The 13655-nt window shown below is 48.3% G+C and overlaps 1 protein-coding gene across 1 annotated transcript; it reads left to right on the plus strand.

The window, feature by feature from the left end:
- The first annotated feature begins 2923 nt into the window (after positions 1-2923).
- Pigt (phosphatidylinositol glycan anchor biosynthesis class T) lies at positions 2924-13299 on the plus strand. The gene is made up of 12 exons (XM_021155614.2): positions 2924-3144; positions 3253-3430; positions 5073-5200; positions 5469-5569; positions 5710-5796; positions 6331-6418; positions 6524-6621; positions 6712-6877; positions 7636-7836; positions 11787-11952; positions 12049-12132; positions 12652-13299. Exons 1-12 carry the CDS (start codon positions 2952-2954, stop codon positions 12902-12904), a joined length of 1743 nt encoding a protein of 580 aa, XP_021011273.1. The 5' UTR covers positions 2924-2951; the 3' UTR covers positions 12905-13299.
- The last annotated feature ends 356 nt before the right edge of the window (positions 13300-13655 follow it).

A 13655-nucleotide genomic window follows, 5' to 3' on the forward strand; every position in this document is an offset into this window, starting at 1 on the left:
AGTGGTTAAGAGCACCGACTGCTCTTCCTAAGGTCCCAAGTTCAAATCCCAGCAACCACAAGGTGGCTCACAACCATCCGTAACGAAATCTGATGCTCTCTTCTGGAGTGTCTGAAGACAGCTACAGTGTGCTTACATATAATAAATAAATAAATCTTAAAAAAAACAAAATAAATAAGTAAATAAATCAATTAATTAAAAAAAAAAACTTCATTCCATGAGCATGGCCGTACTTAACTGATAGGGTTGTTTGAAGAGGTGTGGTTCTTAATCTTCACATATAATTTATTACACTAGTGATGACTCTGAAAGTCCGTTTTTTAAATATTCATGTTCAAAGATGGTTTTTTATTTTATTTATTTATTATATGTAAGTCCACTGTAGCTGTCCTCAGATACTCCAGAAGACGGCATCAGATTTCGTTACAGATGGTTGTGAGCCACCATGTGGTTGCTGGCATTTGAACTCAGGACCTTTGGAAGAGCAGTTGGTGTTCTTAACCGCTGAGCCATCTCACCAGCCCTGAAAGTCGTTTTTAAAAATTCCTTTTATTTGTATATGTATGTCCATAGGGCCCTAAGGGTGTAAGAGATCCTAGAACTGGAGCGGTAGGCAATTGTGGGGCACCCAGCGTGGGTGCTGGGAACAGTACTCAAGTCCTCTGTAAGAGCTTCAAGTGCTTCCAACCACTGAACCATCTCTCCAGCCCTCTGAAAATAGGTTTTTACAGATGAGGAAAGAAACTCTCAGGTTGCTCATACTTGTACATATTAAAGGCCAGTGTGGAGACCCGAATCCTTACCTGACATCTAATCTCTCCCTTATTCCTGTATGTCTAATATAATCAGGAACACTGGATGCGGGAGAATGAAGTAATCTTTTCAACAATTTTATTCTTTTAAAATTATGTGTCTGTGTGTAGGTTCATGCAAATGGGTACAAGCGCCCTCACAGGATAGAGGCTTTGGGCTCTCCTGGAGCTGGAGTTATAGGTGGTTGTGAGGCATCCAGTGTGAGTTCTGGGAACCAAACTCGGGTACTTAGATGAGCAGTAAGTGCGCTTAGCCACTGTGCCATCTCTGCAACCACTAAAGTCATCTTTTTAACAATTCATTTCCTGTTAGAATCTTTCTTGGTAGACCATGCTAATTACAAAGTTTGGGCTCTTCCTAGAAAGACAGTTGTGCTTTATCAAGAGCCTGTCCACAAACTCATTCATGAATGTGTTTCCTGGAGGGTAAGTGGGAAAGCCAAATCAGCTTAATATGGAAAGAGCTACAGCTCAATAATAAAGTTTTTTAAAGAAGATACATAGCAGAATGTTCATAAGAAACAATAAGTGAATGGATAATGAACATTAACAGTGCTCAACACCATTATTAAAGAAATGCAAATTAGCCCTACAGTGATATCCTATGCATCACTGCATCCCAAACCTAACAACACCAGATTTTAACCAGGGTGCAGTACAACCAGAGCTCTTGTTGATGTTTGAGGTTTTAATTTGTCCGTTTGTTTTGAGATAGAGTCTTACTACAGTGTTGGCTGTTCCAGAACCCACTATGTAGAACGGGCTGGCCTCAAACTCTCCTGTTTTTAATAGAAAAATAAAATGACAGACTTTGGAGAAAGGTCTGAGACTTGCTTGCACCTCCCCTTCGCCGCAGTCATCCTACTCCTAAATATTCTCCCAAGGGACACGCTAAACCTAGGTGTGCAAAGCACTTGTACAGACTGTCATCAGCCTTGCCTACGATAACCAAAGCTACCAAGCACTCCTTTGCCCATGGAGTGTCTCCAATGGAGAAACTGGCTTACCCACACAATGTTAGCACTGCACAGCAGTAAATAACCTTATACACATGAGAACACGAGGCCAATCAGCACGGTTTCCCTAGAGACGAGCAAAGGATGTAGAGCCGACTCCCATGAAGCTATGGTTTCTGTCTCTAAACCACAATGTGGTTTCAAAATCATTCCTTTCAGGAAAGAACACACAAAACCTCATACCATGCTGTCATTTACATTTAGTCCTAGAACAGATTAATCTATTACAAGAACACTGGTTGCCTCTACATTGTGTTCTGGAGATAGCTGTTGACAGGAAAAAGGCATTAGACCATTTTCTGGGACCTTAGGTGGGACTTTAAGTTTGGGGCTTCCCTCCCAATACACATTGCTATGTCGAGTATGAACCCAAGGTCTCATGCCTACTAGGCACTCTGCCATGAGTTATTTACATCCCCAGCCCCAGTTCTTAGGAACATTCTATATCTCCGTAAGATTTGAAGTTACAATATTATATTAATTAAAACCCAGGTAATTTTGTGAGAAATTTTTGAACAAAACTAAATTCTGACAATGCACAATACCCATGTGTGAAATTTACTCCGTGATGGAATCAAAGTTATAATAGATGAGTGGGCTTGTTGGTGGGTACCCATAGCAACATGTTAATGGTGGAATTAATTTACATGGTTGAAGACACATGTTTAATAGCTGCTCATTCTTTCAATTTTGCCATACACTCTTATTTTATTATATTCTTTTATTAAGACAACAGGGAGGGGGTAGGACAACTCTGCCCTCACCGTTGCAGGCTAGGTTTTGAGCCAAGTAAATAGAGTCACTAGACGGTTCTAGCTCACGCCTGTAATAGCAGCACTTGGTACCGGGATGGCCACACTGCATATCGAGCACTTCTTAGCTGGTGAAAGCACCTCGAGGTGGCGCGGGCCCTCAAGCCAGCTCTCTTCCCCCGCTACACGCCCACAACCCTTCACTCCAGGTCGGCAAAATTCACGATCTGTAGACGGTCCTCCGTGTCCCTCCGGTAACCTCGGAGTGGTTTCCGGGACGGCGCCGGAAGTCCTCTCTCACCCGCGCTTCCTATTGGATGACCGCCTTTGGTGGGCGCGGGCGATGCTGGGAGGCGGAAGCGGCCGCAGGTATGGCGGCTGCCATGCCGCTCGGTTTGCCGTTGCTGGTGCTGTTGCTGGTGGGACGGGGCTGCTGTGGCCTCGCGGAGGGCCCACGCGACAGCCTGCGAGAGGAGCTCGTTATCACTCCACTGCCTTCCGGCGACGTGGCCGCCACATTCCAGTTCCGCACGCGTTGGGATTCGGATCTGCAGCGGGAAGGCGGTGAGTTCAGGACCCCAGGAAAATGTCTGCAGCACCTTGCTCAGTTCCTAAAGAGAGCTACTCAGGGGTGGGGCCTGGGTCGCCGCTCACCTGCCTTGCTTTCTTCAGTGTCCCATTACAGGCTCTTCCCTAAAGCCCTGGGACAGCTGATCTCCAAGTACTCCCTGCGGGAGCTCCACCTGTCGTTCACGCAAGGCTTTTGGAGGACGCGATACTGGGGGCCACCCTTCCTGCAGGCTCCGTCAGGTGCAGAGCTCTGGGTCTGGTTCCAAGACACTGTCACCGAGTGAGTTCCTAACTTGACACCTGTCACAGGCCCTGGAGGGGGTGTGGCAGGCAAAGTGTTGTCATCTTGTCATTGGCCTTGGGATCAGCTACTCCAGTAGGTAGCGGTCACACCAAGTTAAAACTGATTTTGGAAGTAAGGATTAATATTACAGGGCTGGAGCGATGCCAGTCAGTAAAATGCTTGCTATTCAAGCTTGACGACCTGAGTTTCATTTTCCAGAACCTACATTAAAAGTCGGGTTGCTGCTGCCGGCTTCTAGGCCCATAACTGAGGAGGTGGAGACAGGAGGAACAGGATTGCTGGAAGCCAGTGTGCCTGAATCAATGACCTCCAAGATCAGTGACAGAAGTACCCCCCCCACACACACACACACACAAAACAAAGTACAGAGGGAATAAAAGAGACATAGGTTGTTGACTTCTGGCCCTCACAGCTATTTGCATCAGTATGCATGCACATACCACATGAAGAAATTGAAATTACATTATTATTGAGTGAACATCGTCTCCTGAAAACTTCCAAGTCTGAGGTACTACATGCATTTCTCGAGGCAAATAGTAGGTGGTTGGTTCCTATTATTGGGATATAAAGTCACAGATAATTGGCAGACTAGGTGCGTGTTTTTTTAAGACATTCATTTGTATTAAAAAAAAAAAAACCAATACCCATGCCTAACAAAACATTTGTGGGATAGCAGTGGGCTACAGGATGGTCTTTGTGAAATAAAACAAGAGTTTCACTTTAAAGCAGAATCAAGTTTCTAGCTGTTGTCTGTGAACTACAGAAAATCACCCCGTAGCTGCTGTGACCTTCCTAGAGTAGAATTTTTCCGTGCGGAGATTGCAAACTTATCTCAGCATAGGCCACAAAATACCGATGACAGAGGGAGTTAAAGCATTGGTGAAACCCTGGAGTGAGAATTTAAGGGTGTCTCGTTTGCCTCTTAACTACCCTGCAAGGATCTGTAGTGCAGACATTACCAGGTTTAGAGCCCTGATAGGGAGGGTTAGGGTTTGTGGCAGACCTAAAAGTCTGTGTGACGATCTGAAATAGTCACCACTCAGTTCCTATGGATTGTAACCGTATGGCAGTTCAGACTGTCACTTCAAGAGAGATCAGACTTTTGCATGAGAAATGACATGTAAATATCAACAAGTAGTTTTAAAGTTTTTGGAAAGCTGTGTAGGTTGGCATTGCACAGCAGATGTAGCGGGTGCTTCGGGCGATGTGCTGCTGGCACCTAGCCATCACCTAAAAGGGGCTTAAGTGGGGTCTTGGACTCTCAGAAGCACAACACTACAGACCGTGCTTGAGGTGAGCAAAAAGGCTCCTTGGGTTAAGACCAGATAAGACCTCCCTGGATAAGACCAGAGCAGGACTTTGAAGGCGACAGAACCATGAGCAGAGTGTTCCCAGGCAAGATGGACACTTGAACAAAGACCTGCAGGGCTGCTGAGATGCCCAGAGAAGGCGAGGCAGGAGCATCCCTGAGCATCATCTGGCTTGTCTCATGGTTGAGATGCAGCTTCATTCTACCATAGACTTGGCAGTCAGCTGTGGCTATATTAAGGAGGCCACACAGGACTTGGGGTTTCAAGGCTGTAACCACAGGCCAGTGAGTAGGTTTGTCTCTGTCTAGTGTGGATAAGTCTTGGAAGGAGCTCAGCAATGTCCTCTCGGGGATCTTCTGTGCATCCCTCAACTTCATCGACTCCACCAATACCGTCACTCCCACCGCCTCCTTCAAACCTCTGGGGCTGGCCAATGGTGAGATAGCCCTGGGCCTTTCCTCCTTGTACCCTCCACGTTCGCATCCTTCCCCTCGGGCTCCTCCTCCACAGCGGGGCTAGATGCTAAATGTGGTGGGTGTACAGGTCCCAGGTAGCTTCCTAAGACTGCTGTCTCTGCATTGCTTCCTCCCTGGAGTCCCACCTGGAGGGGGGACCACTTGGCAGTAGTACTAGAGTTGTCCAGCAGTGGGTGGATGAGGTCACCTACATCTCGGAGGGACAGGACCCAGCCCTGTCTCCCTCAGACACTGATGACTACTTCCTGCGCTACGCTGTGCTGCCTCGGGAGGTTGTCTGCACCGAGAACCTCACGCCATGGAAGAAGCTCTTGCCCTGCAGTTCCAAGGTGAGTGAAGACGGGTGAGGGGACAGGAGGGGGCAGATGTGTCCCTTACAGCTTGGCAGCCAGGGCATAGTTAAGGGAATCTGTGCCCCTATGTCAAGTGGGGTACTGACCAGCCCTGTGTCTCTTCCTGTCTCCTCCAGGCCGGTCTCTCAGTGCTATTGAAAGCAGACCGCTTGTTCCACACCAGTTACCACTCCCAGGCAGTGCACATCCGGCCTATCTGCAGAGTAAGTCATGGGGAGTGAGGGTGGGCGTTATCCTTGGCTCAGAGAGGCAGTGCAAGTTAATGTGCCTGACTCCGGCTGAGTAGCGAGTGGCTGGAGTGCTACTCTGTATGCAGATATTGGCTCTGCACCAGGGCAATTGAGCGGCTGTCTGGGAAGCATTCAATAAATCTTCCTCATGGAGCACAAAATCAGGAGCAGCAGCCTGTGGATGCAGCGCTGGCTCGGTCACTCGCCAGCTGGCATGACCTTGAGGAAGTCATTTCATTTCCTTGAACTTCATTCATTCTTTCATCTGTCACATGAGAGTAATAGATTCTACTTTGAGGGTGGTTTTAATGCTTCATCAAACTGATGTGCATAAAGCTGTTGACATGGGATCTGGCTCAGGGTCAGGTGCTCCCCGGGGAACGGTAGCAAGGCAGCCAAAGTGAAGATATGAAGAAACAGGTGTGTGTGGGGGGTGCTGTCCGAGCCAGTCCTTGTAGCTACGTGTTAGATGAGAGTCTGGTCCCTGACTGACCATCCCTATGACAGAATGCTCATTGTACCAGCGTCTCCTGGGAGCTGAGGCAGACCCTTTCGGTTGTCTTTGACGCCTTCATCACAGGACAGGGGAAGAAAGGTAAGCTGTCCTGACACGTCATCTCTACCTCCCTGTTGAGGTCCTGCTCTGACTGCATGGACGCACTTATCCTAGCCCTCGCTCAGCCCTGTTCTTTCTTCTCAGACTGGTCCCTCTTCCGCATGTTCTCCCGGACTCTCACAGAGGCCTGTCCATTGGCGTCTCAGAGCCTAGTTTATGTGGACATCACAGGCTACAGCCAGGTACCAAGGTGTCTAGCCACACACACACCCTTCTTCCCCAACATCAGCCTGCCCCCTGCTTGCTTCTGAATGCTGCTCTTGTATTGCTAGGATAATGAAACACTGGAGGTGAGCCCTCCCCCAACTTCCACATACCAGGATGTCATTTTGGGCGCCAGGAAGACCTATGCCGTCTATGACTTGTTTGACACAGCCATGGTCAATAACTCTCGAAACCTCAACATCCAGCTCAAATGGAAGAGACCCCCAGACAATGGTGAGGTTGGCAGCAGATTCAGATACGCTTTTTCTTCAAATTCATAGGGGTTCAGACCCAATTCCCTGCTTAATATGTTCCTGGTTCTAAACCCATGTCTTCCAAGCCTTATGACTGGGCAAGTTCCTAGCTCCACCAGGCATTACTGTCTATAACAAAGCAGGGGCCAGAGGTCCCTAGTGGATGATGTAATAGCAATGTAAAATAGAGTTCTTTTGTGCACTCGGTTGGCCAAGTTGTTTTAGATGTATGCCGTGCTGCAGACATGGAGTAGTAGGTAAGACTGGCTTACCTACCACTCCTGTGTTGTAAAGAGAAGCTTCAGTTTCTGAGCGCTGTCACCGAGGGAAAGCAAAGAGCACCCTGGAGTACTGGTGTGGCCGGAAGGGACACCGTGCTGGACACATGAGCCCTGGTACTATGCTAGTCCTCATCTCTGTAAGCGAGGGAAGATGGATGACTCCAGAGCCCAGGCTTCCCTGTGCTCCTGCCAGAGCTTTGCTTTTTTTTTTTTTTTTTCCTGTTTTTTTGGAGACAGGTTTTCTCTGTGTAGCCCTGGCTGTCCTGGAACTCACTCTGTAGACCAGGCTGGCCTCGAACTCAGAAATCCGCCTGCCTCTGCCTCCTGAGTGCTGGATGCCAGAGCTTTTCTGCATCTACTCCCTGCCCTGGGACTCTGAGCACGGCCCAGGAAGCTGGGGTGGGAAGTGAGTTTCTGTTAGGAGCAATGCAGTGTTGATTGGTTTTTCTCTTGGCAGAGGCCCTCCCCGTGCCCTTCCTGCATGCGCAGCGGTACGTGAGTGGCTACGGACTGCAGAAGGGAGAGCTGAGTACTCTGCTGTACAACTCCCATCCTTACCGGGCCTTCCCCGTGCTGCTGCTGGATGTGGTGCCCTGGTACCTGCGGCTGTATGTGCACACGCTCACCATTACCTCCAAGGGCAAGGAGAATAAACCAAGTGAGGAGCTAACAGCCCCCCCCCCCCCCGCCTCAGTTCCCCTCAGCTTTAGGTCCTCCAGACTCACTTCTCAACAGTTCCCAAAGTAAACCTGAAGGCCTGCGCAGGTGGGAAGGAGGGGGTTAGGAGCAGGTTCCAAAACTGCAGCCGAAAGCTTCACTGTGTCGGATTCAGCAGTCACTCACTAAGCGGCCACAGTTAGAACGCACTCATGCTGATTCCTAGCGCCTCTGGGGCCAGCAGCCTTGTGTGTCCTCAGTGTCTCCTCCTGAGCCCCTAAGCACATTCTTGTGCTTCATGACAAAGACTCTGAGAGAGTGGATTGGCCCAGGAGAAACAGGTTGTGGAAGATGAGAGGGAGGTAGAAGTGGGGTGTGTAGCTTCTTCACTTTCTTGGGAGATTAAAGAAGGTGACTCGATAACACAAACACATCACTGTTAATCATAAACTTTCCTTTCTTGTTCTTCCCCAAAATCACACATTAATATCAGCATTCCAGATTTTAAATGTTCCACAGTCTTTAAAAATTCAAATGTTTGGGCTGGTGAGATGGCTCAGTGGGTAAGAGCACCCGACTGCTCTTCCAAAGGTCTGGAGTTCAAATCCCAGCACCCACATGGTGGCTCACAACCATCCGTAATAAGATCTGACTCCCTCTTCTGGAGTGTCTGAAGACAGCTACAGTGTACTTACATATAATCAATAAATAAATCTTAAAAAAAAAAAACAATACTCCAAACTTTATCTCAGCAGAGATGCAGAACATCACACTTTAAAAAAAAAAAAAAATTCAAATGTTTAAAAATTCTCTTAGTTGGGCAGTGGTGGCACACCTTAATGCAAGCACTGGAGAGGCATAAGCAAGCAGATCTCTGTAAATTTGAAGCCAGCCTAGCCTACAGTGCTAGATCTAGGGCAGCCAAGACTACACAGAGAAACTCCGTCTTAAACAAAAACAAAACAAACAAAACAAAAAAGTAAATTTAAAAAAAAAGGAAGGAAGGAAGAAGGAAAGAGAAAATTCCATGTCTTTAAAATACCCAGTCTTAAAATTCAAAGTCTCAGCCAGCCTGTGGTGGCACATGCCTTTAGAGTTTGAGGTTAGCTTGGTCTACAGAGTGAGTTCCAGGATAGCCAGGGCTTCACAAACCCTGTTTCAAAAAACCAAACAAGTCTAAGTCTCTCATCTCCTATAAAATCAAAAATAAATACTTTCTCATTTCCAAGGGGAAGAACTCAGGCCCAGTCACAATCTGAACAAAGTAAAACCAAATCCAGCAATACAAGCAGCTCAGGCTCCAGTGTCTGGGACTCCCTCGTGGTTGTGTGGGCTCCTTGGATGAACTTGGGTCACTTCTTTGACTCTGCCCTCTGCAGCCTTGACTCCACCCCACTGCTGCTGCTGTTCTTGGTGGTCATTCCATGTACTGGCATTTCCAAAATGCGGGGGTCGTCTCCTGTAACTGAGCTGCTCTTTCACCAATAGACTTCCCTAAGCTTTCTTCAGAGATTCCAATCCTACCACATAGTGCCAAGCCTCAGGTGCTCTCATCCCTTCAGAACCAGCTAGGTGACTAACTCTTACACTACCAAATTTTGTTGCTCAACACTAGGTATAACCTTGGCTACCTCTGGAACACAGCATCTGTGCTAACTCTCAGATAACACTTCCAGACTTCACCTCATAATGCTGGTCTCTTCTTAGTCACAGCTAGTTCTTCAGCTCACTGACCAGCATCTACTGTCTAGCAAAGCATGGGTTTTACTTTAGTGCTTCTGGTCTTTTGTTAATCACAGCCAATTCTTGAGCTCCAGTTGGCCAAACACCACAGAGTCTTCACACAGATGACCTGGTAGAGTCTTTGTTTCCCTTTGAAACTTCCCAAGCCAGACCTCCACCATTTGTACTGCTCCCAACATTCTTATCCTCCAAGCTCCTGCAGAACAGCTCACCAAGCTCTCAACATTCAATGGTTTTTTTTTTTTTTTTTTACCCCAAGGTTCTAAAGTCCTTCTACAATCCTCTTTAAAACATGGTCATGTGTGTCAGAGCAGTATCCCACTCCTGGTACTAACTTCTGTCCTAATCAGGTTTTCTGTTGCTGGGATGAAACACCATGACCAAAAGCAAGTTGGGGAGGAAAGGGCTTATCTGGCTTACACCCAGTCCATCTTGAAGGACACAGGCTTTAATTTTTAGGGAGTTTCAGGTCCTGTGTTCTGCTCACTCAGTTCACATGATGCATTTCCTGTGCTTCCTTCCCAACCTCCTGGCATTGCTGCGGGTGAGGTCTGAGCCCAGGGCCTTTTTTGTTTGTTTGTTTTTGTTTTTTTCGAGACAGGGTTTCTCTGTGTAGCCTTGGCTGTCCTGGAACTTACTTTGTAGACCAGGCTGGCCTCGAACTCAGAAATCCACCTGCCTCTACCTCCCGAGTGCTGGGATTAAAGGCGTGCGCCACCACTGCCCAGCAAGCCCAGGACCTTGTATGTGTGAGCCAAATGTTCTTCTGCTGAGTTCCTTTCTCCCCTTTTTAAAAAAAAATAATGGTGCTGCTGGTGGGGGCTGCGGAGAAGGCTGAGCAGGCTAAGAGTACTCACCACTCTGAGCTGACCTAAGTTTGGTTTCTAGCATCCACATCAGGTGGCTCAGAGCTCCAACTCCAGGGGATCTAACCCCTCTTCTGGCTTCTTTGGGTACTGCACTCTTGTGCATATACCCACTCACAGGCACACATACATAAACGTAAAACAAAAATTAAGTCATTTTAAAAAGAACTACTGAAAAACATGGTTGTGCTTGAGATTGAACCCAGAACCTCATGCTTGGTAAGTGTTAACACTCACCTATAACAGGTCACAGCTCTGGGTGTTGAACCTGTCCATTCATCCGTTCATCCATCCATCCATCCATCCATCCGTGTATTTATTTGCTTTGGTTTTTGAGGCAGGGTCTCTCTGTGTAGCTCTGGCTATCCTAGAAGTTACTATTTAGACCAGGCTGGCCCTGAAGATCCACCTGCCTCCTAAACTCTGGGATTAGAGGTGCACTCCACTACCTCCCGACTTATTCACTTACAAAGTAACAGGTTTTCTTACGGCTTTCTCATACATACTTTTAAAAAAGTGTTGTTTGCTAAAACTGGGTCATCTGTTACATAACGTGCGTGCGTGTGTGAGGAGTGTTTGACATTCCGGGTTTGTCCTTGTGGTGCTATTTAATATGTGTACCTCACCCCTGCATTCCTTGCAAGCTGGTATTAGATTTAGAAACCTGATTAGATTTATGTCCTATATTTTTGGCAAGAATTCCCAAATGACTAGACTTCCTCTTGTATTATATCAGACAGTGAAGTCTGCTGACCCAGTTTAAATTTCATTATTTCATCATTTGTTTGTTTGGGGGAGGGGTGTTTGTTCTGAGGCATGTGTCAGGGGTCAAAGGAGAGCTTGCAGGGGATGACTCTCTTCACCATGTGGTTCCAAGGATTGAAACAAGCAAAGTTGTCAGGCTGAGTGGCAGGTGTCTTTACCCGTGAACCATCTCACCAGCCAAGACGCCACAGTTTTAAAGATGGATGGGGGCTGGAGATATGGCTCAGAGGTTGAGAGCACTGACTGCTCTTTCAGAGGTCCTGAGTTTAATTCCCACCAACCACATGGTGGCTCATGACCATCAATAATGAGATCTGGTGCCCTCTTCTGATATGGAGGCATATATGCAGAGAGAACACTATACATAATAAATAAATCTTTACCAAAAAAAAAAAAAAAGAAAAAGACGGATGGGCTGCAGTATCCATGGCAGCCTCTTTTGACTGTGCCCTGGGATACAGGAAACATTCTCCCATTTTTGAGAACCCACTTGTTTCCCTAGCTTGAACTGCCTTTTTTGCCCTAAGGCAGAAAGTCTGAGTTTAGAAACAGTTAGATGGCTCTTGTCTCCATCCAGGTTACATCCACTACCAACCTGCTCAGGACAGGCAGCAGCCCCACCTCCTGGAGATGCTTATTCAGCTGCCAGCCAACTCTGTCACCAAGGTCTCCATCCAGTTTGAACGAGCCCTGCTCAAGTGGACAGAGTACACACCAGACCCCAACCACGGCTTCTATGTCAGGTGGGATCTACCCCAGTAAACTGCACCCTCCCCACCTCCTACCCTTTGGTGGGAGGACCTAGTGAAGAACACGCCCGTCTGTCTGCTTCTCTGTAGCCCATCTGTCCTCAGCGCCCTTGTGCCCAGTGTGGTGGCAGCCAAACCAGTGGACTGGGAAGGGAGCCCTCTCTTCAACACCTTGTAAGTGTGACCACACCCTTCTGCTCTTCCATGTCATGTGAGATTTAGCCAGCCTTCTTGAAATCCTAGTGGTCTGTGACATTGGTAAAGATGGATAAAAGGCTAAGACAAAAAGATGAGAGGAGTTGCATGTACCTACCAAACTTAACACCAGCGGAACGCTTACGAAGTGTCAGGGACTTGAGAGAGCGCCTGATAGACAACGTGGCCTGTCCCCTGTGCTCACAGCCATGGGCAGATTGTTCTAGATAGCTATGCTGGTGGAGGCGGTGGTGGCGGCATGCAGTAGGTTACCTATTTTGAGGAGAGCCGTTAAGGCTGAGACTAAGGCAGTAGACAAGGCGGCCCTTTGCATCCGTGCTGGCGCTCTCCTTTGATCTGACCAGGTGAGCATGCGCTCTCTGGAGAGGTGATGCTTACTGGGTGTCAGCACTAGGACCTGCAACACAAGCTGTGGAGAGAGTAGGGAGATGGAGGGTGGGGCAGCAGTCCTGTCTCAGCCCTCCTTCCCATCCCTAGGTTCCCGGTGTCTGATGGCTCCAGCTACTTTGTCCGACTCTACACAGAGCCCTTGCTGGTGAACCTGCCCACCCCGGACTTCAGCATGCCCTACAATGTGATCTGCCTTACGTGCACGGTGGTGGCCGTGTGCTATGGCTCCTTTTACAATCTCCTCACCCGAACCTTTCACATCGAAGAGCCCAAGTCGGGCGGCCTGGCCAAGCGGCTGGCTAACCTCATCCGGCGTGCCCGTGGTGTGCCCCCTCTCTAGTCCTCCCTTTATCCAGCAACTGCAGCTGCACGCTCACCCGACCCAAGGGAGCAGGGCAGGGCTTTTTCTGCCCCCCCCCCCTGTGTCTCCAGAGTTAGCTTTTGAGGCTAATTCCCCCTGGAGCTGGTCTGGGCTAAGGCGTGGTTTCCAGTGTCGTAGACTTGAGCCAAATCCCTTCCTTTCCTCTCCTGTGGCAGCCATGCTTCTGCCTAGAAGGGGCTCATGCTGCAGTATGCTGGACAGCCTAGAGATGCTTCTGTCATTACAGGACATTCTGATGGCCCAGGTAATGGGTGCAGTAGAGCTGTGGTGCTGTGTGTGTGTGGGTGGGGTGGGGTGGGGTGGGGGGTGAGTGTCTGTGAACTTACTGCTGTAATAAAGTGGCTGCCTTCCTAGGTCATTGATTCCTTCCTAAGGCCTGGGAAGAGTTCCCAGCTAAAGCCTCTGATGCCTATAGGCCCACCCCGGACAGAAATGCCTTCTCGTCTGTGTATCTCCCACCCTTCTCCTAATGACTCCCCAATTCTGGTTTTGGCTGGGAGATTTTCTGTAAATATAGCCTATGATCATGAAAATCCTACTAGCAAAGGCAGAGCAGTGGCTAACTACAGTGTGTCAGAATGGCGGAGTCTCTGTGGTGCCTGGAAATGTTTGGTATTAAGGACCACTTCTTAGCCAGGTGCTGCACCCCTTTAATCCCAGCGGTTGGGGGGTGGGGCAGAGGCAGGTGGATTTCTGTGAGTTTCAGGAC

Source organism: Mus caroli, chromosome 2 (genome assembly GCF_900094665.2).
Source record: "Mus caroli chromosome 2, CAROLI_EIJ_v1.1, whole genome shotgun sequence".
NCBI classification, from domain to species: Eukaryota; Metazoa; Chordata; class Mammalia; order Rodentia; family Muridae; genus Mus; species Mus caroli.